We start from the raw sequence: 26511 nt of genomic DNA on the forward strand, positions 1-26511 counted from the left end.
CCTTCAATTGCTTTCTTCATGAAATAGTTATGTAATTATTTAACTCTGTGAACAACAATCTGCCTGAGTGGGTGGTCGCACATGTTTATCATTCTCTGCTAATTAAATCTGAACCGTTGTTCACCTTCCCTCTTTTTGGGCTTCACTCTGTGTCCCATTTTTGACACCAACGTATCTTAGATATTCAGTTTATTAACATCAAGAGCCAAACATCCTCAATAATTGACACTGGCTGTCCTCTGTGTCTGTAATTCTATATTAACTCCGTATGTCAGCCTGGCTCAGGCGATAACACTCCCACGTCTGAATCAAAAGGTCGTGGGTTCAAGCCTCACTGTTGGGACTTTGAAGAGAGACACTGAGATGCCATCTTTCGGACGAGATGTTAAAACAATGCCCCATCTGCTGGTTCAGGTAACGTGAAAAGATCCTGTGGCATCTACTCGAAGAGAAGAGTTTCTCCCTGTACCTGGCTAATGATCCTCCAAATAAAATTGGTCATTGCCTCAAGGCTGTTTTTAGGACATTGCTCTGGACAAATGGGCTGCTGCATTCACAGTCACTACACTTCACAGTGTAGCCTGAGAAGCACTTTGAGATGCAGCTTGGGGCAAATGAGATTGGTTCACCTCTGGTAACCCATCTCAACCAGAATGAGTTCCTCTCCCGATGATGCTGGTTGAAACTGGTGGGGGTTTTGACGCCTGTGTGTTGTAAACGCACGGACCCAGAGAACCTGATCCCCACTCTTACCCCAAACCTTTGCATTTGTTTCAGAATGTGTGTTCAGCTATCAATGTAATTCATTGTTTCCCCACTCCTACACTTGATCCACTTAAAACTTCCTCAGAAAAGTTGGGTCATGTTCAATTGCTTCCGCTGCATAGCCATTTCCCCCACAAGAGAGAAGTTTTGACCGTTGCCATTGTTCCATATTGCGACTTGTACTTTACCATTTATACAGTGCCACAGCAGACCCCCCACACCCCCCCCCCCGCCCCCCACCGCCCCATTCCTCCAGTCACTGCAAAGAAGTGAAGAATCAGCAATCATTACATTTGGTAAAAGATCCAGTCAGAGCAGTGAAGTGTTTTTTTTCCTGTTTTATTACACAATAATGTAGCCAGCCCGCTAAACACACACAGGTGGCCATGTTGCAGGAGCAGATCACAATACACAATAGGAATTCTACAAAACAGTTCCTTTAAAACTGACTAAAATCATCTTCTGCTAAAGACGATGCCTGATGATTAAATGAGAATCGGACAGAGGTGTTGCAATGTGTGAACACTGTGAAACCGAGCTAATACTTCAGTTTTCATGCTTGATTTCTTTCACAACGCAATATCTGGGGAGACAAATAGTCCCGGCCCACTCATCTCTTTCCAACATCAACAACAAATTGCATTTATTTAGCACCTTTCACAGTGAGAGTACGTCCCTAAGGTGCTGGACAGTCGGGGATTGCACCCCTGCTGGGGATTGGAATTGAGGGGTGGAGGGTAGTAGGGTGGATGGATTGCCCAGTCAAGGAGGAAGGTCTTGAGTCGGGCCTTGAAGAAGGCAAGGTTCGAAGCAGAGGCGTTCCAGAAGGCAATGGCAGAAAGGCTGAAGGCCCAACCACCAGAAGGGCAGCACGTATGCTAAAGAGGACCAAGAACAGCCCTGAGGAACGCCGCACGTGATGGTACAGGGGCTGAACACAAAAGCTGTTTGTGGATACAAAGTGGAGAAGGTGGGAAAGGTAAGAGTGAAACCAGGGGGAGGGGGAGTTTGGAGAAAGCAAGGACCCAGGCAGCAGAGCATTAGACTGGATTTGTGCCAGAGTGCATTCAGCAGCACACCTTTGACTTGAGGGAACGGAGGTGGCTGGTGTCCTGGGGAAACTTGCTGGAATAGGAGGCCGTGTGGAAGGTGATGGGGTAAAGGTAATAGAGAGTGAGTTGTGGATTAGAGTGATTGAGAAGATGAGGTCATTTTAGTATGGAGTCCCAGATGACTCTAGGGCACTGAGAGGGATTGAAGGGGGGATTTTTTTCGAGGGACAGTTGGAGATAGAAGTATGTTGGGTAGCAGGGAGTGGAACTGGGGAGTTAAGGGAGAAGCAATAATAGTCCGAGATGGCTATTAATGATGATGCCTGAAAGGGTGAGGCCCCAGGTAGTCACCAGGTCATTCCAGAGTAACAAAAACCATAATTGTTCTCACTCAGTAACAGCTACCGAATGAACACTGTCAAATCAATATATTGTGTGTTAATGTTCGCAGAGAACAGTATTATACAAGTGCTGCCAAGAACCATACAAGGAAAAGCAGCAGTGTCCCCTTTTCAGGCTTACGTGGGCTATAATTTACAAGGACGCCATTAAACCATTTCTCCTTAAATCTGCAATTCTGGTAAAGTTCATCAACTATTACAGGAAAACAACTGCATTTGGTTTTCTAGGTTTGGCTGAAGGGAAACAATCTCTCTCTCTCTTTATAAACGTACTGAGGGTTGAGGCACCCAAATGCTCAACTTGCATTCAGGTATCTATCTGCTGTGCTGCTTATGTCGCGATGCATCTTGTATCTGCTCAGGGTGTCAATGACAAGTAGCAAACAGAGATTGGGGTGTGAGCCAGATTCAGGCTTTCACCTACTAGTCCAGAGCAAGAGCTTCACCACACTCCCTCCCTCTCCCTGCCCCTCCTTCCCTCCCATTTACGAAGCTGTTTTTATACCGAAACTAATGGAAGGATATTAGAACGCTTCATTTCCTAAAGTTTCCATCACAGGCTGAACACTCCCTCCCTCCCTCCCTCTCTCACTCCCCCTCCCTCTCTGCGTCACACACAGAGCAGTCGTTATTCTGCACCGCTGATCGGTGCTGCTCACACCTCGTGCTTCAATGTACAATTATTCTCACCTTGGAATGCATACCCGAACCACAGACCACTGCCTCAAAAGTAACGGCTGTACGTTATCAGAGCAATATTAGAAACCACCTTCAGGGAGATTATTTTGGACTAAGACTGAGTTGGTTTTCAGACGGGGTCCTTGCCTATTGCAGAGCCGGTTTAATAGTTTCTTCGGGGCTTTGCTGAAAATTGTATTACGCATTGGGGGAGAAGGGGGGGAAAAGAACCCGACAAATTCAATGAGTAACTCCCAGGAAATAATAATAATAATCCTGGCATTTGATACAGCGCCCCATCACGTCTTCGAGACGTCTCAAAGCGCTTCACAGGACTGTAACTGTAAAGTGGAATGTCTGTATATTTTTGGCATTTACTTGGTGAAAGTAACTTGCCCTGTTCCTGTATGGGAATAACTTGTCTCTATTCCTCACTAGTGCCCTGAGGCTGTGGAGGGGAGGGACGTGGGTTTACGGAGAAGAAGAGAAAAGGAAGGTTTTATCTGTAGCCAAAATTGCCCAGTAATATTAACAGAGAAAGGAGAGAATATTAGCATAAATTAAGTTAAGAAAAAAACACTAAATGCACAGAAAGCCACAAGAGGTCAATCAGCGGCTCTGGGGGTTACAGTGTTTGGACCAGTAGATTCCTCTGTTCCCCTGTAGCCTCAACTATCTGCTCGACTTCAAGCTGTTTGGAATACCAGCCACGTAATAATAGGTTCATTGTGTTCAGAGTGTGGGAAGCAGTCTGCTGAAGCCTTACAAAAAAGGATACGGCATCTCCCAACAACTGATAGATATTTGGAAGATTAAAGTACAAAATCCAGGTGCCCTTAAAGGGGTTGGAAGAAGATCTGATCCCACACGTCCCACCAATTTGTTTCAATCTGCAGTCTCTCTCAAGCCAGCAATCCTCCCCTTCAAAAGGGCTCCTCTGTGGAGCCCGGCTAACTGCTGCCACGTGAAGAGAGATATCCTCAATGGACACCAGACATAGCATTCCCTGAATGCATCTGGTACTCGGTCTCAAAGATCAATCTGGGATCGGCGTTAACTTTGCAGTGTGAATCCCACTTCCCACAAAATGCCAGTCCATTGGCTTCTACCCGGCAGCAGTTAGAGACAGACCTGCTCTCCCGAGAGAAACTGAGTTGGAGCTACAAACCACTGTGGGTCAAGTGGCAGCTACTTAACAATATTTTTTTCCTATAAGCTCCTTCCCCCTTTAAGAGCTTAAATCCTACACTACAGCCTAAGGTAACATTGTTTACGATTCACCAGATTATGTCAGCGTTATCCAAAATCTTTTTTTTAGAAAAAAAGAAATAAAACCTGGAAAGAAACATGCTGCTTAAAAAACACGATCTGAAAGAATGATATGGGCTCGAGAAAGTCTTGAGAAAGTTACACCCAATCAGTGAACTATACATCTGTACAACTGCAAACCACCTTGTGAAAAGTTGGATTTCTTTTGTCTTGCAAATATCACCGGAGGTTGCTGATCCCCCCCTTGCACACAGTTACTTCTCCTCTTTCTTCTCTTCCTCTTCCGAAGGGTAAGAATGCCATGTCAGACGCTCCTCATAAAACGAGATGACGACTTGAGGACATTTGACATTCGCTTCTTTCGCTGGCACCAAATCGGCTTCGTCAGAGTTTTTCCTGTGGGTGAAAGAAAAAAACACCACAAAATAAATTCTCACGTGAATCGAGAACTTTCTCAAACTACGCAAACCTATCGGCAATACCGTTAAACTGTCCATTCGGCATTCCCGGGTCAGTCACAGCTCAGGTTAAATACAGGTTAAAGCTCTCTCTCCACTGTCCATTTCAGCATCTCATGGTCACGGGGCCAGAATAAGCTGCAAAGAAACACGAGACTCACCACTTCATGAGGAACATTAGTTCTCCACTGGAGTCTGTGGCACCAATGATGCGTTCTGGCTCCAATCCTCGGGCAAAGCCCCTCGGCTTCTCCTGCTACAAGAGAATCACATTCATTCATTAATGCGTCTGACTAGCACTGGTATCTAGCTAGACTGGACAGCATGGAAACAGGCCATTTAGTCCAACTAGTCAGTGTTGGTGTTTGTACTCCACACAACCTCACCCCATTAGTTACTTCTTCCCACACTTTCCCTTCAACTTCGAACAGTTAAAGTGGAGTCCTGCAGCTCAGTGGTTAGAGCACTCACCTCACAAGCGAGAGGACTTGTGTTTGGTTCCTGGCCGGGTGAAACGTTGAGCAAGTTTCCCTACTCCATACGCCTCTGTTTACCAACAATAAGTAGGAATCCAAACGCCTTTAAGTAAAGGAAATTGGGATTCACATCATCTCAGAGAAAAGTCCCCGTCCAGTGCGACAGGAAAGCAGCGTATTGTATCTGTGCTCTTGGTTGATCTCAACCTGAGCAGAAGTAGCTGTAACGGTATGGGGAATGTTGGAATGAGGAATTTGACCCAGTCTGGCCTTCAGGTGAGAGCGGGAATGCTCTGCTGCCACACACTGGCCTGGCTGATATATGAAGATTCGTCACAAGGGAAAAGTACCTTTACAGTTACTTGTTCAATTAAAATGCATCGGCCATCCATCAGTGCTCAACTGATCCCTGTCTTCTTGAGTGCTGTGTAACCTGTTTATATTAGTCCAAGGCCCTCTTGCAATAATAATAATCCTGGCATTTGATATAGCGCCTTATCACGTCGTTGAGACGTCTCAAAGCGCTTCACAGGCTATACTGAAAAATGTACTGTATATTTTGCGGGTGAAACGCAGTAGCCAATTGCACACAACGGTATCCCACAAACAGCCGTGGATTGAGTGACCAAATCGTAACTTTTTTTTAAAAAAAAGGGATTATTAACCCTGGAAAAGCGATCCACCAATTGACAAACCACCGGTTTCCTACTTACTCTTAGGTAAACAGAGGTGTGTGGAGTGAGGAAACTTGCCCAACATTTTGCCTGCCCGGGAATCGAACCTGGTTTGCAGGGCGAGTGCTCTAAGTTACAGGACTCCACAATTGCACACTTACAGTAACTGCCTTTCTTCCCACCCTCTCCTCGGGTAGTGCAGTGGGAGAGCTCACCTCCTCTTTCTTTTTCTTGCTTTTATTCTCCTCCGTCTCAACGTCAGACTCTGCTTTCCGTTTCGCCCCCTCGATCTTGTCTGCCCCATCGTGCGCTATTTTCTGCGACTGTAAAAATTCCGCAATCAGATCGGGGCAGTCGAGGTTCTCCTCGGGCTCCCACGTGTTGTCGTCACTGGAAGAGAATCACATCTGTAGGTTGCAAGGCACCAATGACTTCAAGAGCTGAGACGTTCAGAATGAATTAAGGGCCGACAGAGGTGAAGCATCCTTCAGACATGGCTTGTCCTGGAGTAGTGGGAACAGCCAGCATAGAAATAAACACCACAGGTAGAACACACACAGATTCCTTACAGTGTAGGGTGTTGGGGGCCTGTGAGCACAAAAGACTTTCACCGTGAGATTGGAAATGGGTCAGCAGCTCTCCTCACCTGAACAACTCTTTCCAGGTTTGTGAAACATTCTCCCCCACTCCCAAAATTTGGTTAGATGCATTTGTCTGTTTGTTAGATCAGTCCTTCTCTTGAACCAGGAAATTCACTAGGATTTCCTTCCCTTTTCTTTCCCTCACGACGACCTGGTCACTTTATGGAACCATCTCACCCAGATACCTCCCGGACATCCCCCGATGAAGTGGCCACGACTCCTAGATGCGGCCTCAGGAAGGGGGAATGCTGGGTGTGGTTGGCCCATTCCCAACAACGATCATTATCCATTCATTTCCCCCTAGCCCCCGAAAGCGTACGTATGGAAGCCCAATGAAGACAAGCTCAGGCTCCGCTGTGGTGTCCCATGGTTACATAATCCAGTGTCAAGCTGGAGTGGCCACCAGCTTCACAGCCTGAGTCAGCAGCTTCAGCAGGAGGGGAAAAGCAGCTTTGTAAGCAACATGACGCCAAGCCAAGTTAGTGTGGAGTGTCGCTACTTACTCCAAGAAGCCTTTCCACTTCAGGAGGTATTCCACCTTTCCTTTCACTATACGTCTGTCCAACACCTTCTCCACCACGTACTCCTCCTCCTCTTCGTCTAGAACCTCTTCCATTTTCTTCTTCGTTTGCTTTTTTCCCATCGCAGCGTCCAGCCTTAAATTGAGAAGTGCTGTAAAGAGATTATTTAAGTACATTTATCATTGGAAGCGCAGAAGCTGGGACCCTGTCAGTTGAGAGTCTGGCCTGAAATTCAATCTAGTCTTAGCCTGCAAGACCATTTTGCTTTAAAATTTTAAATTGTACAAAATTCTGTCTGAATTTGGAAGCTTTTCCTCCCCCCAACTGAGCCACACCCAATGATTTGTAGGTTTGACACCACCGTTTTGCTTTTGTATCCTATGATCTTAAAAGTTGTAAAATCTAGGATAATAATAATAATAGTCCTCGCATTTAATAGAGCGCCTTATGGCGTAGTTGAGACGTCCCAAAATCCGTCCCAGTAAAAGGTGTTACTTCACAACAATGAACACAGGAAGCAGTTAGCGCTCCAGGTCTGGGGGCAGATTCCCTCTACGGGAAGCACCTCTGCCGTACTGACTCGGCAATATAGTACGCTCAGTGTCACAAGAGCGAGGACAGGTTTGGTTGTCTGTCCTCTTTAACCTGCTTGAACACAAAGAGTATGTAGTGCAGGTTGTGCTGTAAAGGCGTGAAGCTGAATAAGTAGCTCAGGAAGCGACTGTACAACTTGCTGCACTGGACGTAAGGCAATGCTGCCAGTTTATGAGCAAACTCATTTATTTGGGTGGTTTTTGACCACTTCCATATTGCCAAGCCTCCGTCAAATTACTGAAACAAAAACAGAAGTGGCTGTGGGAACACTCCTCAGGCCAGGCATCACCTATGGAGAAAGGAAAGTGAGACGACGTTTCGGGTCCACGACCCTTCGTCAGGACTGGGGCATGTTTGGGAGGGAGAGGCTTTTAAGGGCTAACAGAGAGAGGGGGGAGGCAGGGCAAGGAAGACAAAGGGGAAAATGGGGTAGAAGACGGGGGTTGATGGGTTAAATAGGTGTTAATAATGCAAAGCAAAGAGGGGAAATATGGCAACAAAATAGGCCGACCAGAGAGAGAAAAGGTGTGCCTGGGACCCAGATGATGTGGTGATGGTCACAGAAGAGGGGGAGGGGAAAGGTGAGCTGTTATGGTTTGAAATTGTTGAAATCAATATTGAGGCCACAGGGCTGTAAGATCTCGAGCAGATAAATGAGGTGCTGTTCCTCGAGTTTGCGCTGTGGCTTCATTGGAACAGCGTAGGAGACCGTGGATGGAGAGGTCAGCGTGCGAGTGGGAGGGAGAGTTGAAGTGGACCTCTCCAATGAGCCACAGCGCACGCTCGAGGGACAGCACCTCACTTTCAGATTTCCTGCATCTGCAGTATTTTGCGTTCCGTCACATTACTTCCCCGGCCTACCTACCGCACACAAAAGAATTTGCATGTTGACACACAACGTCTCCAAGATCTTCGTGAGTAGTTTGCTGTCAGAGTACAAACCTTTTGGCGTTGCTTGGCAGTGCTGGCCGATCACCTGAGCTGGGGGTGAGAGCTGAGCGGGCATCGGGAGCAAACGATGACCAGAAGGGCAGTCTAAGGGGTAAAGTTTGAGACATATCTTGGAGCGGGAGCTGAGGGAGGGGGTGTCTGAGGGATTCGAGAGCAGGGACAGGGACAAAATGGCTGCAAATCCGCCCACCAGATAGCACAGGGGAGACTTGAAACAAGCCACTGTCTCCTGAGCGAATGGAGTGGCCGGGTCAGTGTGGTTGGAGGTCACAGAGGTAAGAGTGGGGTGAGACCACGGAGGACATCTGCCTTCAGTGCGGTGAGAGGATCTTTACAGGACAGCTTGTGATGTTCCAGCCACCTTGATGTCCTCGAGGTCCAGGTCCAATGCTGCAAGTACCAGGCTTACTTAGTACCAGCTGCTTAATCCAGGTCCTCAGGCGGGGGCCTTGGCAAACAGCCGTGCCCACTGTGAAGCCGTCTCAACCTCTCGGGTGCTCAGCGACAGGATCAAAACCAGCGTCCCGATGTGAGTCACCAGAGAGGGGTTAAAATGCAAGAAACCACATCCAAAAGGTCAGGCAGCGAAAGAAACTTCAAACCCAACACTTTTAAATCCAATCGATGTCACAGAGCTGTTTACCTCAGCGCACCCCACGGTCACAATCCCATGAGTTAAACAATGGAGAAGCTCCTCCTCGCAGATCCGTTGGCAACTGAATGTCCCAGAACACTCCCTGAAACAAACCCGTGGGCTTATACCAAACCACTCTTTCCCGGGTCTGAGCACTGAGGTGGTAGGTTATGGGCAGACTACTCACGGGGAGGTGAGGAGGGTACTATTATTATTATTATTATTATTATATATCGTAATAACCCTCCCTCATCTTTCACGCACAAACAGAACAGAATTTTCAAAGGGTGGAACGGCACATGACGCTTAATCACATACAGGGAATTCCCAGGATATACCAGACTGAGTGAAACATCGCTAAGAATTGGCCCCCAATTATAAACCGAGCTTCAGACACGCTGACAGACTGCAAAGTATAGACACGCGATGCAGCCCATTGTGTATAATAATAATACTAATGATAATCCTTGCATTTGATATAGCGCTTTTCACGAGGGGTCAAGTATTATTCTGTAAACTTGCTCCATAAACAGCCCAACAATACAAGCAACAGAATGAACAGGAATTCCTTTGAGTAAAGCAGATCGGATACAAGAGGTGAACTGTGTGTGTTTTAAACCTTTCAGTTATAAGTCGGTGTTATAACTCTAACCAATATACACCTCGAACTATGATACCAGACTCAACCTCAGCGGTATAAACACGACCTGGTTATGTGCCCCTAAATCACCAGAAATCAGCAACTCACAATATTAGACGGCTTCAGCTGCCAAACGTGAATTTTATATTTTACTTAAACAGCAAAATATTGCGGGAACCCGGACCGTCCCGACGAGGGTCGTGGACCCGAAACTTTGAATCACTTTCCTTGCTCCGTAGATGCTGCCCGACCTGCTGAGTGTTCCCGGACACTTCTGTTGATGTTTTATATTTTACTTAATGGCTTCCTATATTTATGTTAACTTGTCATTTCACCCAAACCTGCAGTTGGGCAATAGTTACACCCCCTGCAAAGTAATTTAGCAGCCATCTGCAGAATTTCCTTCATTTGTGACAATAGAAACAAAGGAGCAACATCACATATCAGCACACAAAAACAACTCCCAAGTGCGAATGTGTGTGTGCGCGCGGAGGGAACAATGAACGATTTCAGAACGACTGGGCGACTCTGCAATTGCATTTACAGGGAAACCACATGGGCTGTTTGTGGAACACTGTTGTGCACAAATTGGCTGCTGCATTCACCGACAAAATTCGCAGTCACTACTCATGACAGTAAATCAGGATACAATCTTTGATACAACCTCCTGATCTGACTTGAAAGGCACAATATGCAAGGATGATTATTATGTACTTAAAACAAAAACAAATTACATTTGTAGAGTACCTTTCATATCGCGAGGACATCCCAAGTGCTGGACAGTCAGGGATTTGGCCCGAGCTGGGGGTTGGGATCAGGAGGGGTGGAGGGCAGGGAGGGTGGCGGTAGGAATGGTGACCGAAAGCGCGGTCGAAGAGAAGGGTCTTGAAACAGGCCTCGAAGGATACAAGGGAGGGAGCGAGGCGAAGGGACTGTGTAATGGAGTTGGAAGGGGTGGGGGCAGAGAGGCTGAAGACCGATGGTACGGCAGGGCGGGCAGGGAGCACAGAGCAGGCTGGAGCTGAATGGATTGATTGATATATAATAATAATCCTTGCATTTGATATAGCACCTTATCAGGTCTTCGAGATGTCTCAAACTTCATAGAATACACTGTAAAGTGAATTGACTGTATATTTTGTGGGTGAAACTTAGCAGCCGATTGGGCGCAGCAGTGTCCCACAAACAGTTGTGGATTTTTTCAAGGAATTATTACCCCCAGAATGCGATCCGCTAATCGAATAACAACTGGGTTCCTACTTACTGCTAGTAAACAGAGGCATGTGAAGTTAGGAAACTTACCCAACGTTTCGCCCTGCCGGGAATCAAACCCCCGTCTCTTGCTTGCGAGGCGAGTGCTCTAACCACTGAGCTACAGGACTCCACTACAACAACAACTTGCACTTATATAGCACTCCCCACCTAGGGTAGTGTCTCAGAGAGCTTAACAGTGGCGGAGCCTGAATTATTACCCCGGAAAAGCGATCTGACAATCGACGGATTATGGAGTTAAAGGACCACAGAAGTAGGGAAGATCAAGGCTGCGGTGGACTTTGAAGACGAGGACGAGGATTTTGAACTCTATCCTCTTGGGGATAGGGAATCAGTGGAGTCGGGCGAGGGTAGGATTGAGAGGGTCACAGAGCCCGGTCGGGTAAAATGCAAGAAGTCACATGATAATAACCCTTCACATACACTTTAAAATCTCCTGCAAAAACGACCAGATTCCAAGAGTTTACTCACAGGAACAGAGCCCATGGAGAGACCAGGGCACTGAGGGAGAGTCTGAGGGAGAGGCTGCGGAGGTTTAGGACGTTTAGCAGGATTGAAGATGTGGACGGGAGCCAAGGAGTATGGCTTCCGTCTTATCCACATTTAGCTGCATGAAGTTTACACTCATCCAGACCCTGATACCTGCCAGACAAGCTGATAGAACATCGGCGGACCTGGAGTCGATGCTTGAGGTGGCAAAGTAGATTTGTGCGTCGTCATGTAGATGACATGTAGAAGTTTACCCCGTCGTCTGTAGATGACATCGCCTAAAGGGAGCATATGGATGAGGAAAAGAAGGGGGCCAGGGATGGAGCCCTGGGGTACCCCGCAGGTGACTAGGCGGGGGGGGTGGCGGGAGGAGAAACCAATTACAGTCCTGTAGCTCAGTGGTTAGAGCACTCGCTTTGCAAGTGAGAGACCTGAGTTCAATTCCAGGCAGAGGGCGAAACCTTGGGCAAGTTTCCTTACTCCACACAGAGCCTAATAATAATCCTCCAAAACCAAAATAATAATAAATTGGTCATTTTCAATCCATGACTGTTTGTGGGACATTGCTGTGCGCAATTGGCTGCCGCCTTCGCCCACAAATATACAGTCAATTCACTCTACAGTGTGTTCTGTGAAGCGCTTTGGGACGTCGAGAAGACGTGAAAAGCGCTATATCAAATGTAAGGATTATTATTATTATATACAGAAGCACTTTGAGACGTCTCAGCGAAGTGATAAGGTCCTCCATCGAACGCAAGGCTTGCTGTTGTTGTTATTATTATTATTATTCAGTAAAAGGGAAGTAAAACTTGCGACGCAAAACGGCCGCCGGGTTTCGCCCACCAAACGCACAGCCGCTCCGCTCCGCGGGGTATCCTGCGGAGCGCTCCGAGACGTCTCGAAGAGGCCGAGCGGGCGCTGTGTCAAATGCGAGAATCATCGTCACTATTACTATTGTTATTAGGGTAATTGCCCCAGTTTGCAGGGAAAGAAAACAGCCCCAACCACGGAGGGGGGGAGAGAGAGGGGGGGGGGGGGAAAGGAGAGAGGGGGGGAGAGGAGAGAGGGGGGGGGGAGGGAGAGGAGGGGGGGGGGAGAGGAGAGAGGGGGGGGGGAGAGGGGGGGGAGAGGAGAGAGGGGGGGGGGAGGAGAGAGGGGGGGGAGAGGGGGGAGAGGAGAGAGGGGGGGGAGAGGAGAGAGGGGGGGGGGAGAGGAGAGAGGGGGGGGGAGAGGAGAGGGGGGGGAGGGGAGGGGGGAGAGGAGAGAGGGGGGGAGGGGGGCGGAGAGGGGAAGGGGGGGGAGAGAGGGGGGGGAGAGAGAGGGGGGGAGAGGAGAGGGGGGGAGAGAGGGGGGGGAGAGAGAGGGGGGGAGAGAGGAGGAGAGGGGGGGGAGGGGGGGGGGGAGAGGGGAAGGGGGGGAGAGATCAACAAAAGGCTGCGGATCGTCGCCTCTGCGCCTGCGCGAGCATCCGTCGCGCCGCGGGGGCCGCTGGGAATTGTAGTTCCCGCCGCCTCGGCCCTGAGCCACAACCACAACAGCAGCAAAAAAAAATGTTCATTAAAACGCTCAGATTCTCGTCAACATCCACCCCCCCCACCTCACACCAACACCACCGGGGGGCCGCGGGGGGGGGGTCAACCGACACGACGTCTGTTTGGTGTTAAGTGTTTGGTGTCCAGTAGTATTGGGGCTGTGGGTCTCCCGCGCGCCGGCGCAATGGCGCCGTGTTGTGGCTCCGGACCGTGGACGCACAACACAAACCCCAAAGGCAATGAGGGGGGAGTGGGGAGAGAGGGGGGGGGGAGTGGGGGGGCAGATACACCACAACAACAACCACCACCACCACCACAACAACAGTCGATATTTAATTCTAAACACAAATGATCGGACAAGATCCTGAATATATTTGTGTGTGTGTGTGTGTGGGGGGGGGGGGGGGGGATGAGAGAGAGAGAGAGAGAGAGAAGGGGGGGGGAGAGAGAAAAAGTAACCCCACCGGAGCAAGAGATGGAAGGATCTCGGGGGCTGTTGTTACGTGTGTTTAGAGCGGGAGGGGAGGAGGGGAGAGGACCAGACACTGTGTGACGGGGAACAAAAACCCGCGCGAAGGAGAGGAGAGGAGAGGCGCCCGCACCCCCCCCGCACCCCGGCAACGGCGAACCGCCGAATCCCTCTTGCGAGCAAGAGGAGGGGCAGGAGTGTGGGGGGGGTGGAGAGACAGACACACAGAGACAAACAAACCCCCCCACCACACACAAATAATCATCAGAGCGGCGTGAACTTACCCATGTTTGGGAAGATGGTGGCCGCCGCCCGCCCCGACCGCCCGACCGCCCGCCCGCCCGCAGCCGCTGACGACGACGACGACGTCGCCGAGTCGGAACGATTGTGTGGGAGAAAGCTCGAGCCGGACCAGTGAGAGGGGCGGACCGCGGGCGGGAAGGGCGGGAAGGGCGGACCCCGGGGACCGGAAATGCTGAGGAGAGTCGTCGCCGCCGCCGCCGCCGCCGCCACCACCGCTCCGACCGCAGTTTGAGGTAAAACTCGGCGCAACGGCTGTCCCGGCAACGGCGGCGTCTCTCTCTCTCTCTCTCTCTCTACCTCTCCCACAGCCTTCACGGTCCTGCCTCAGACACCACCCTCCCCGGGGCGGCTGCTCCCTCCCGCCCGGCCCGGGCCTGCTGGCCGCTGTCAGCCCCCCCCCAGGCGGCCAGGTCCGGCCCGGCCCACCCGCTGCTCGGCGGACACTTAATAAAGAGGCTCCGTCAGGGAGTCGTCGCCGTCAACAGTTAATTAGTGATAATAATAACAATCGTCACTCCCGACTCTAACCCCCGGTCGCCGCGTCTCAAACTCCTCACGGATTTATTCTGCGCTAAAAGAGGAGCGTTTTAATGTGACGGCCCCTATTCCCCGCGGAATATCAAACCGTCTTTCGCACAAGACGGCGCAGGGATTAGAGGAGCGACCGTTGGTGGAGACACCGAGAGAGAGAGAGGGTCTGAACCATTCAAGGATGGAACCGTAAAGGTTGAGGTGAGGAGAGGCGGTGGAGGAGAATAGAGTGGTCAACGCTGCGGAAGGCGGCAGAGAGGACGCGGAGGCCGAGGGGGAGCCCTGGTCACCGATGAACAAGAATGTCCTTTGTCACTCTTGACCAAAGGTGTTGCGGTGCTGTGGGCGGTACGGAAACCCAATTGGAGGGGTTCGCGAAGGGAAGTGGCAGGAGAGGAAGGAGCCACGTTGGGAAACAACGACTTTTTCCAGGACCTTGGAAAGGGAAAGGGAAGTTGGAGGTGGGACGGTAGTTTGAGAGCAGCGATGGGTCCAGGGAGGGTCTTATTTAAGGATAAGAGGGATGATGGATGTTCTTAAAGGGGTGGAAACGGTGCCTGTGGACCGCTAGAGGTTTATGGTGTCTGTGAGTAGAGGGGTAAGGAGGTGGAGCTGGGAGGTAAGGAGAGAGGGTTGAGGTGTGGGAATGTAAAAGGACTAAAACAAGTAAAGTACAGAGTGTCTCGACAATAAGATTAGTTGTTTTTGAGCAACAGCTGTAGATAATTAGAGCAGAACGACTGTCCTTGTACTGTCTGCAAATGTATATTCAAGCTTGTGATGATTGAATGCTTGTTTGAGACACGAGGTAAACATGAGGTGATTGCAAATAATCATGTACATAAACTAATGGGACTGCCCCATTAGTAGAGGGAGAGTACCGACTCTTCTGAGAGACGTGCTGTTGTATTGCCTCTCGCTTTCCCTCTCCTTGCTGCAAGTATATTGAATAAACTATATTTCTGAGTTAACTCTGTTTGTGAGTGTTCGTTTAATCCTAGCTTTAGCGACTACACCTTGGGTTTGACAAAGGGAGCAGGTGGTCATTTTCATGTGGGTTAGAGTGGCGGTGCGAGAGGAGTGGGAGACAGGTTCGAAGATGTGGAGGGAGGGATGGGTAGGGGCCGGGGTGTGTGGGGGAGATTGCGAAGGGGTAGTAGACGGAAGGGCAGAGGCAGCCGAGCCGATCCCCCTCAACTTTGGTTTCATCATCATCTCGCAATTAGCGTTGGAGGAGAGGATTGGCGAAGCGTGAGAAGGTGGGCGGAGGAGCCAGTTGGTGATGGAGAAGAGGAACCAGGGGTTGGCCTTGGCCTCCAAGATTGTCTTGGAGTAGAACAATGATTCAGCGGAGGCGGGGGCGGAGCGGTAAGATTTGAAGAGGTCCAGCCAGATCTGCCTATGGACCATTAAGTTAGGTTTGAGCCGGGTGAATTCAGCGGCATGCTTTAAGGGAGCGGAGGTGGCTGGTCTGCCAGGGTAACTTTCGTAAGTAGGAGACAGTTCGGGAAGTGAGGGGATAAGGGCATCGAGAGTGGTGGAGAGGGAGTTGTGGAGGAGAGTGACCGAGGAGGATAAGTCATTGCGGGAGGAAGCCCAGATTTCAGATGATTCCAAACTGGTGGAGAGTGAGGGGGTGCATGGAGATTTGACAGTCATGGATTGAATGACCAAATTATTACTATTTTTTGAAGAGGTTATTGCTCCCCGAAAGCAATGGGCTAATTGACTAACAACCGGGTTTCTACTTACTGCTTAGGTAAACAGGTGTGTGGAGTAAGGAAACCCAGGAATCAAACGCAGGTTCTCGCTTATGAGACAAGTGCGTTAATTTCTACGCTGCAGAACGCAAGTAGATCAGGAATTAGACTGCTGGTATGTTTTTGTTTGGGACGTATATGTATGTATAAATGCAGGGATTATATGTTTATGTAGATGTAATTTTGCAAATTCTAAATTTGTCTTTTTTGCCTCAAAAGGCTGCGGAATCAACAAATAATCCTAGCTTTTGGTACAACGCTTTTCAGGTCAGGAGTACGTTCCAAAGCGCTTCAGAGGATTTACCTTGAAGCGGAGTGACTTTGTATTTTGTGGGCGAAAGAGACAACCAATTTGTGCACAGCAATGTCCCATAAAACAGCCACGAAACAAATGACCAATTTTATTTGGGGGATTGCCGGCCAGAATGCCCTGAGAAACGCCCTTCTCTTTTCGAATGATGCCTTGGGATCTTTTAACGTCCACCTGAACAGGCAGGTGGCACCTATGACAATGCAACACAGCCTGGTATTGCAGTGTTGTTCCTAGACCAGAGTTGTCCCAACAGGTCAGCGTGGTCCAATAGGTCAGGTGGTCCCAGGCCGTCCTCCCGTGGCAGAAGCCGGCGGTTGGGAGGACGCCGCTCAAGGAGTGGAAATAATGCCGACCATTACTGAAATGTGATCCCGAGCTGAGGGGAAGGCAAGCTCGTCTTTTTATTCCACCGCTTCCTGAGCAACAGCCGGCACTGCTGCTGCCGATAGTGAATCGCATGCTGATTGAGAGAGAAAGTGTGAAAAATGTGTGTGTGAGAGAGGTGAGAAAGGCGGAGTGAGAGAGACACACAGGGGGGAGAGTGATGGGTGGGGGGGAGAATATGTTTGAGGGGGAGATTGAGAGATGGTGATTAACAGAGGGGGAGAGAGTGATTTACAGAGAGAGAATGAGAGGGAGAGAAGGAAACAGAGTGAGAGAAAGTGTGAAGGCTTAAGAGTATGTGGGAGAGAGGGGGAGTGAGAGTAATCGAGATAGAAAGAGGGTGTGTGAGAGAAAGAAGAAGAGGGGGAAGGAATGATTGAGAGTGTGAGAGGAAAGAGAGAGTATGTGGGGGAGTGAGAGATTAATTGAGAGAGCGCGTGCAAGACTGTGAGAGGGGGTAGAGAGAGATTGAGAGAGAGAGAGAGATGTGAGAGTGATTAAGAGAGAGAGAGAGCATGAGAGAGGAGGAGAGAGAAAAGAGTGAAAGAGCAGAGAGAGAGAAGTGAGGGCAGCGTTTTGCAGTACACTGTCAGGAAGGATGAGTGGAGTCTCTCTCGGTCGCCGTAGGGGACTGAGGACAGACACCAAGTGCTGTGTAGTTTCCTCACAGAAAGCTCCCTCTTTCCCCAGTGAAAAACTTCTCTATGTCCTTCATTCCCCCCCACCCATCCCCCCTCCCAAAACTCACCTCTCCCATCTCCCAACCGACCATTCCCTTTGCCCAACACACACTGGCTTGCTTCATGTACTCCATCCCATCTGTCCCACCATTGCCTTTTTGCCCCCGCTCTCTGAAATTCCATTCCTGGAGTCCCTCCGACTTGCTCTCTCCCTCCCCTCTTTCAAGGTACGTCAAGTCCTAACTCTTTGACCACTCTTTTCCCCTCCCCATCTCACCACCCTCGGCTCCCACCCCCAACTCAGGTGCCCAGCTGGCAGGGTCGAATGCTTTGAAATGTCTTTCCAACATGAAACAGGTGATGTGTAAATGTAGTTATGTTTCTGGAAGGGAAACACAAAATATTGCTTATGCGGCCCACAGACCTTTCTCTAATAGGGAATCAGCCCCACGGCAGCCAAAAGGTTGGACCGCCCTATCCTAGACTATATGAATTCAAGTCTTGACATGGGGCTTGAACCCACAATCTTGATGACCCGGAGGCAAGAGTGTTACCAGTGAGCCAGGCTGACGCACAGTCACTACACTCTCCTGGAGTGCTTTGAAATGTCCTCCGGTTAGGCTGAAATTTGCTTATCCCAAAAACCTATGAGCTGACGACAATATCTTACTCGTTTGATGGGCCTTGGTTTTGTACATGCCCGTTCTCTTCACGTGTGTGTTGAAAATCAACTCTAAGTTGCACACTCAGCTGTTTTTTCCCCTCCCCCAACTATTTAATTGCTGACTCTGCATTCTTCTGCATTTTGATTGAATCATGACTTGTCAGTCCCACTGTTTGCTGACATCAGGTTTAGTATCACTCATGTCATTGGGACCTCGCAAATGATTTTCAGTGCATCTGCCCCAAAAGCAATTGAACCATATTTCCCCAGGAGATTCCCTGATCTGTGGTAAGGTACATGATATGTGCTGGGTCAGAAAGGTTGTTGACAGAAAGTCTAAGATGACACTCCAATGCAGTGCTAGGGTGTGTAGCATCATCATAGCATGTTCAGATGGAAGTTAAAAGATCCCAAGACCCATTCAAAAAGAGAAGGGCATTTCTCTTGGCATTCTGGCCGGCAATCCCCCAAATAAAATTGGCCATTCGTTTCATGGCTGTTTATGGGACACTGTTGTGCACAGATTGGCTGTCCCATTTGCAGTGGGATGCTCCGGGAGACTATCTCACGTGAAGAGCGCTATATAAATGTTGTTGTTGATACAAATAGCTTCAGTCCTACAGGGAGAGTAAAATCAGCCAGAATACTTGTTCATGATCCCTTTTCAGGCACTCCCTGCTACCAAGAGTGGATGTGGAGTAAGGATAGGATTCTGGACACACACTGCCTAGATTCACGTGTCAACAATGATCAACTTGGATGAGAGATCAGAAAATGGACTGAGCCCATTGATTTGTATCACAGTCTGAGTCAGTAATAATCCATCCCTCAAACCCCTCAAAAAAGAGTAATAATTTGGTTACTAAATCCACGACTGTTTGGAACGCTGCTGTGCGCAATTGACTGTTGCGTTTCACCCACACAATATACAGTCAATTCACTTTACAGTATATTCTGTGAAGCGCTTTGATGTGATGTCTATATATTGCTCTGTATCAAATGCAAGGATTATTATTATTTGATAAAGCGCCTGTAGGGTTAACCTCTCAAGCGTTTCACAGGGAATTGCTGTCCAGTGTATTCTCTATAGGCAATATTAAAAAAAATGGGTTTTGACATTGCAGTACATGTTGTGTAGTCAATCCTGTTACATGTTTATGGGTTGGCGGAGGATGATGTTTGGAGCGTCTTTTGGGATGAAGCTGTTTTCCAGCTCAGTTCCACCAGAGGTTTGTGGTGAGTGAGCCAAGTTTTGTTTCAAAGGAAAATCTCCATTGTGCAAACACTCGGATTCCCAGCCCACTGTATGAGGCACTTTGAGATGTCCCCTTGACATGAAAGGCACTGTATAACTGTAATTTGTTGTTGAAAGTACAGTGGGTTAATGTGAGTGATCTCTTACTGTTTGTGGGTGTCTTTATGTCCTAATAGATGGTGCCCCACATCTAAAAGTGAAAGCAAAATGCTGAACAGCCAGGAGGAGGAGGAGGTAAGAACTTATTTCACCCTTTTCTTTCCTTTCGATTGTTGAGGTGCCAATTCATTGGGTTTGACGGCTTGCTGGATTGGGGCAACGACTTGATGTGCAACACATTATGGCCTTGAGTCACAGTACCTACTGTATGTACCATGCGCAGCTCCTGCTGTGCCACTGCACTAGAATGTCGCGCTGCTTTTACTTGTTCCGACTGAACCCCCACCTCCCCACGTCACAGTCATTTTTCTCCTCCGACAATTTTCACCCCTCCTCCTAAAATCTCCTTTATTGCCTCATTCAAGCGTCTATTCTTCATGTGTCAGTCACGACAGTTAGTGTGGCAGGGTATTTGATGGGGGGGGTGGGTGCTGATAACATTGTGAACTGTGGAAAGGGGTGAAATTCTTTTTGTCACGACTGTAAATATAAGGCAAAGTGGATTACAATGGAGTTTCCCCGTTTAGAACTGAAACGTTGCTTTATAGGAATTCATCACTGTGCGTGTACAAGATCCAAGGATACAAAATCAGGGTTCCTGGAATCCCTACATCGAGTACAAAATCTTCCTCTATGTGAGTACAAGACCAATTGCTTCCTATGCAATTCTTAGAGTGTGAGTGGACAGTGTGTGACTTGAGTTTTGGGGCTGCTGTGATCTATCCACTAGGAGACACTAAATGTTAACTTACAACCCATTTCTTCGACCACAAATTTCTGCGCCCCGCCCCGAGCTCGCCGTTCAACCCCGCCATGGTGAAGCACTCCAAGAAGTTATACTACATCAAAGGGCGCTATGTAAATGCAAGTTGTTATTGACTGGGGATGGGTGGGGGCAGCAGGATTATAATAATGATTTTATTTGACAAAGTACCTTTCACATTGGGAGGACATCTTGAAGCTTTGTACTGTAAAGTGGGGTGACTTGTGTATTTTTGTGGGAGAATATGTCAGTCAATATTGCATAGCATCTGGCTTTCGTTCGGTACCTTTTTCCAATGGCTCAGGATTCTGGGGAATCAAGCCCATTGCCACGACAGTATCCTGGCACACTATGAATGTTTGGAAATCCAACCAGATGGGTCTTGGCATGCCTGACACTTGCACAAGGGTGTCTGTACTTGGTGCCTTTCCCCAGCTGAGCTCAGGAAGTTGGTGGGCACAGGATCAATCCCTCCACTTTCCAGGCTGGTCCCCTGGTCTTCCCAACATTTTTTCTTAATGAAGGAATCTTGAATGGAACTCATTCGAGGAAGTCCAGACTTTATAAGGCTTGTCTAGGCAGAATTCAGAGGACGGCTGGATTGCTGAACTGGAATGGAAACAATTGGGGCATTTAAAAGGGGAATTTGATAAAACCACGTGGAGGAAGGGTATTAGGGTATTAAAGGGTCCAGGGGATTAGAAATACAATAGAGGAAGAAACACTGGCACTAATACAATGGGTTGAATGGCTTGTGTGATTGATTTCTATGATTCTAACTCTTTCAGACAAACAGTAAGGCTTTCACTGTGAAGACGTCCTGTGTGCGGAGACGATATCGGGAGTTTGTATGGCTGAGACGTCAGCTCCAAAGGAATGCCGGGTTGGTGTAAGTACAGCTTTGAATAACACGCTTACCACTAGGATTTGTGATGAATGGATAACCTGTCTCTTGAAGGCATCAGCACTCCTTCCAACTCTACTGACAGTTTGAAGGACTGGATCAATCCAAACACGTTTTGTTTGCCAATTTTTTTCCCATTGTTTCCTGAAGGCCCTGACTGTGCAGGGGTCTGTTACACAGACTGGCTCTGCTCCCTTACCCAAGTAGCCATTCTTCATGTGGGATGTTGACAGTGACTGCTCGCAGGGTGATCGACCATGGTGTTGTAGAGGATCACAACCCGATCCTGTCCTGAACTGACTTGCACACATGCTGTTCCCTGTAAGATTCATTGTATAGTGATCAGCACTAAGAATCCTGCTTGATTTTCTACCTGCCTAACCTAATAGCACCAAGGACTGCAGTAGCAATTGTCCCAACTGTGACCGGTGACTCACCACTGGTCTAAGATTGAACCTGGGTCTGTCCCACTGAGCAATGGGAGGAGATCTGCTCAGTTTATTTTCAATTAATGTCCAGGCATCAGATAATAGGTAAACCTGTCTATGTTTTTTTTTAATGATTTTATTGTGTTGTGGAGTTTTTATTTTTAAAAGTTACAGGTCAGTGAATAAAATCCTAATCTTAAATCCAGTTTCCTAAACTTTATGCTGGAGGGAGACGAACAGAATCTCATGACGAAGAAAGTCAGCGAAAGAGAGAGTCTGTGTTTCGGGAGAGACCATGTCAATGGATGAGAAAATAACCGGGGAAACGGAGGATTGTTATGAACTGGAATTCTGTTCATGAATGTTCCTGCTCTATTTCCTAGGCATGACTGACAGTGGAAGAAAGTATTGGAAGTTAGGGCTAATAAAGAACAGGGCTTGGTTTAGAGAAAATGGGCAGCGTGATTAGCCAAATTGCCCCATGTGGGTAGAAAATTTCTATGTAGGTTAGCGGACAGTCAGCATATAACAGATGATCTGGAGCCGTTGGCACAGGCTGAATGATAAACCAACAAGAGATCAAGCCTGTAGTTAAACCCCCTGCAATTGTTATTTATTGATATAAAGCAACTTAGGAAAAACAGCACTTAAGGAGTGACTGCTTCAAACCCTGGGCTGTATATTGTTGACAAAATCCCCCACCCACCCGAGGAGCAGCCTTTCCCCAAGTGGAGCAGCAGCAATGTTTGAAAACAAATCAAAGTAATTGTCTCCACTTGTCTTTTCAATGGAGAGCTACGAGATCACAAAGATTTGGATGGAGAAGGCCCTTCAGCCCATTTGATTTTATTCCTCCGAACCACACACCCCGCGGTTCTCGCATGACTGCGTCAAGCTATTCCTCAAATGAGTCCCATTTCCTAGCTTCGACCATCTTCCTGCTTAGCCACTCCAGCTACTGATTCTAATCTTTGTGAAGAAATATTTCCTGGTGTCTGTTCTGGTGTTTGCCCTTCATGTCCCTGATTTGTCACCCTTTTTGAGTATGGGATCTACGTTTTGTCCATTTCCAGTCTGGCAAACCCTCCTCATTGATCATCGACTATTTCAAGAAATGTCCCGTACGATTCTATCTAAATATAAATAAATAATAATAATTTGGAACCTCAATCCACGTCTGTTTGTTTGACACCACCAGGTGCAATTGGCTGCCGCGTTTCGCCCACAAAATATACAGTCCATTCACTTTACAGTATATTCTGTGAAGCACTTTGAGACGTCTCAAAGACGTGATGAGGCCCTGTATCGAATGCAATATTATTATTATCCCTCCATGAATTTAAGGACCTGCTCTGTCGCTCCCTCCTGCCTTTGATGGGACGACTGTATGGGAGGAGGATTTGGAATTTAATACGCTGTGAATACAGGACTCCCATTTCTTCCTACAGGTCTCTGCCAGAGCTCCCGGGAAAGAGTCCCTTTTTTCCGGTGCACAACAGGGAGCGGATTGAGAGGAGACGCCAGGGACTGCAGCAGTTCCTGGAGAAGTAAGTGTTGGATCAGAATGAGTTCCTGTTACAATCCCATCTCTTTTCTGCCTGAGCTGGAGACTTCACACGCCTGTGTTTGGTCGTGATAGTGAACCCGGAGCTCCTTCGGTGTCCAGAATAAGTAACACTAGGCCACACAGACCAGAAGTTGCAGGGTCAAATCCCTCCCTGATAGTGGGTCTAAGATGGGGCACAAATTGGGGCTACAATTGACCTCAGCGTCCTCTTGGGTTAGGGATGGGAAAATCGGTCACGATATCCATCCCTGTTTTCTATCCAGATTCCCCTCGCTGGACGATGTTGGAATCAGGTTCAGTTGTCATTCCGCCCTCTGACCGAATGTCGACAGACATTGCGAGTGAGTCTTGCACTGGGCACCAGAGCAATTATCCAGTGAGCTATTGGGGCTCTGGGTCAGAAGTTTGGAATGTAAAGTGTTGGCCCAACAGCTGTATTACTGAGACTCTACGATTGGGTTCCAGTGCATTATTGGGGCTAATCTAACAGCGCGATTTGTGAATGGCTTTGGTACCCCCCCCCCACCCCCACCCACCCCCCACTCCCTGTGTTCAACAAGACTCAATGGCAGGTTTACCGTTTCATTTATTGGTTACATCGCCACCTAGTGGTCAGCTCTGATAGTACCTGTTTCTTCACGCAGCGCAAACAAATCAGTTTCCCACGGCTTGTGGGACAAATAAAGTGATAAATGGAGCTTAAAAACGGCTGCTTCTTCACAATTTTCTCCCCCTTGCCTTGTGCCCTGAATGCATTGACCATGGCTAGGGTAATGCCAGCCCTTCTCTAGTTTAAATAGCTTTACACGTTTACAGCCATGGAAACAACACCCATCTGTGATGTTTATACTCCACATGAGGCTCCACCCGCTGCTTACTCCCTCCCACACCCTTCTATTCCCTTTCCTTCTCCCTTATGTGAAAGTCTAGCTTCCTCCTAAATGCATCTCATACCATCTGCTTCCACCATTGCGTTGCGCAGCGAGTTATACGTTCTCACTGCGTGAAGTTCTTCCTAAATTTTCTTATCCGTACCCTAGTCCCCTGGTACCTCGTCTGAACAGACATTCATGCCGTCTGAGTCTGTAAGGTGTGTGTTGATCAGGTATGCGTTCAGTGATGTAGGTGAAATTTCCTGTCCTCACCAGACATCACGCGTGATCTTTCAAGTGTGGGGGTGGGGCTGGGGGCGGCATTTGATAGTGTTCAGAAGTAGGAACTTGGGTCTGTTTTTTTTCCATCCTAACAGAACTAGCTAGAACTTAGCACTCCTAATTGCTGCCCTGCCTGAGATCAGACTGGCGGTTGAACCTGGGACATTTTGCTTCTGTGTGCGTCAGTGTCACCCCAGGCAGCAGCGGCTTGCTTGTTAGCTGAGCCATTGGGGACGGGGAAGCTGTTTTTCTGGTTGCAAATCCTGTTTACAAAGTATCTGCAGCCAATGTGTTGTTGAGAATCTTGTACCAATTGTGTCATTGCCCAACTCCAGCTGCCGCCTTCCCACAGCCATTGCACAGCAGTCAATCACCCCCTCCTTTGCCTCCTTCACGACCCATCTCAAGACCCTCCTATTCGGTCACACTCCTACCTCTATCCTCCCTGCCCTCCGCCCCTCCTGATCCCAACTGCCAGCTCAGATGCGGATCCCTGACTGTCCAGGGCCTTGGGATGTCCTACTGACGTGAAAGGTGCTATACAAATGTAGTTTGTTGTTGTTGTCGTCATCTCCCGTGTACCTTTATTTGTTAATATTGCCTTGGGACCTGCGGTTCTGGTTTGTTGCCAAAGATCGGGGAATGGGGGGATGTGTTTGTCAAACCCCGGACCCAGGAAGGGACTTGTACACAATTGCAGATTTTGTTTTGTCTGCGGAGTATGTGACACACAAGGAAGCCCATCACCATGAGTATCTGAACCAAATTAGAATACTCCATATGTATATGGAATTTCAGCTTGTCTGAAACGGAGTGCAAACTTTCTCCCTGGAACGGACACGTCCTGTTCAACCAATTCCGGAAAATATAATGTATTTTATTCTTCCAGCCCCATTCAGTCAGTCCTTTTTAACTGCTTTACTTCCATACCGCTGTAAATTGTTCCTTTTCAGATACCTATCAAGTTCCTTCTTGAAAGTTAATATGGATCCCGCCTCGATCGCCACACCTGTCAGGGAGTTCCATAACTTAACATTTTCCGTGTAAAATAAATAAATAAATAAAATCCCACGTCGGGGCTTGAACGCACAGTCTAAGCTGACGCTCCAAAGCACTTTTCAAAAAGAGAAGGGAGTTTCTCCCTCCCGGTGTCCTGGCCAACAATCCCCCAAATAAAATTGGTCATTTATTTCATGGCCGTTTGTGGGACACTACTGTGCTCAATTGTGCTGCCGCATTTGCCTTTGAATACACAATCACTCCATTTTACAGCAAATCTCGTGAAGCGCTTTGAGATGTCCTTCCAACGTGATAAGGCACTGTACCAAATGCAAGGGATTATCGAAACTGATGCCCTCTACTCATTGATTCACTAGCCAGTGGAAATAATTTCTCCCTGTCGACTCTCATCAAAACCTCTCATAATTAAAAAGGGCTGAATCAGGTCTCCCCTCAACTTTCTCTGTTCCAAGGAAAATAGGCTGTGGATTGTCCTGTTAATTCTCCTCTCCTCCCAAGACATCCTTTCTAAAGTTGGCCACAATACTCTCGCTGCAGTTTAACAATTTGTAGAAGTTATTATGATGTCTCCCATAGTCAATCTCTCGACACTCAGTTTCTAGCCTTAAACGTGTATAAAGTAACCAGGCCCTTGGGGCCACATTGCAGCGCGAATCAGTCCAAATTGGAAGAGAAACTGGATGAGAAGTAGACACTTGTCTGTAGCCTGTAAAACAGGACCACAACCCACAGCAAAATGTTTTGCATGTGTGGAGTTTTATTTGATTGCTATCCTGTGTATTCTGAATAGTCTCATTCCGTCAAACAACTGAAACAGGGTGGATGACCTTTGGTTGTCTAATGCTGGCTGAGGAGGACAAGGCCTTGCAAAGAGAGATTTTATACCATCTATGTCTCCCAATACATTTATTTAACCCTTAGTGGTTTTCATGTACAGATAACCTTGCCTTTGATATTGCACCTTATCACGTTGTCAGATGTCTCAAACCACTTCACAGAATTGACTGTAAAGCACAGCGATTGCGTATTTTTAGGCGAACGCAGCAGCCAATTTCCAACAACAATGCCCCACAAACAGCCATGAATCGAACGATCAATTTGAACCGGGGT

At 48.2% G+C, this 26511-nt stretch overlaps 2 protein-coding genes across 6 annotated transcripts in view; one reads left to right on the forward strand and one right to left on the reverse strand.

Moving 5' to 3' along the window:
- Positions 1 to 3220: 3220 nt before the first annotated feature.
- cbx1b (chromobox homolog 1b (HP1 beta homolog Drosophila)) lies at positions 3221 to 13859 on the reverse strand. Its single transcript, XM_007904386.2, has 5 exons — positions 13801 to 13859; positions 6918 to 7086; positions 5989 to 6163; positions 4785 to 4879; positions 3221 to 4561 (listed from the first exon to the last, which is right to left on the reverse strand). The coding sequence occupies exons 1-5, from the start codon at positions 13802 to 13804 to the stop codon at positions 4420 to 4422; spliced, it is 585 nt and encodes a 194-aa protein (XP_007902577.1). The 5' UTR covers positions 13805 to 13859; the 3' UTR covers positions 3221 to 4419.
- A 102-nt stretch (positions 13860 to 13961) lies between these two features.
- LOC103185730 (sorting nexin-11) overlaps positions 13962 to 26511 on the forward strand; it is a 48949-nt gene continuing 36399 nt past the window's right edge. The window contains exons 1-6 of one of the 5 annotated variants that reach the window (XM_042343213.1): positions 13962 to 14052; positions 16110 to 16225; positions 19583 to 19640; positions 20114 to 20200; positions 21117 to 21217; positions 23109 to 23207. In XM_042343213.1, coding sequence (XP_042199147.1) covers positions 19614 to 19640; positions 20114 to 20200; positions 21117 to 21217; positions 23109 to 23207 — 314 coding nt within the window. In that variant the 5' untranslated portion in view covers positions 13962 to 14052; positions 16110 to 16225; positions 19583 to 19613. Of the gene's footprint in view, positions 14053 to 14602; positions 14699 to 15657; positions 15719 to 16109; positions 16226 to 19582; positions 19641 to 20113; positions 20201 to 21116; positions 21218 to 23108; positions 23208 to 26511 lie in introns of those variants that run through there. The other 4 variants (XM_042343212.1, XM_042343215.1, XM_042343216.1 and 1 more) reach the window with 4 other exon arrangements.

The sequence above is a fragment of the Callorhinchus milii genome, unplaced genomic scaffold (genome assembly GCF_018977255.1).
Source record: "Callorhinchus milii isolate IMCB2004 unplaced genomic scaffold, IMCB_Cmil_1.0 Scaffold23, whole genome shotgun sequence".
NCBI lineage: Eukaryota > Metazoa > Chordata > Chondrichthyes > Chimaeriformes > Callorhinchidae > Callorhinchus > Callorhinchus milii.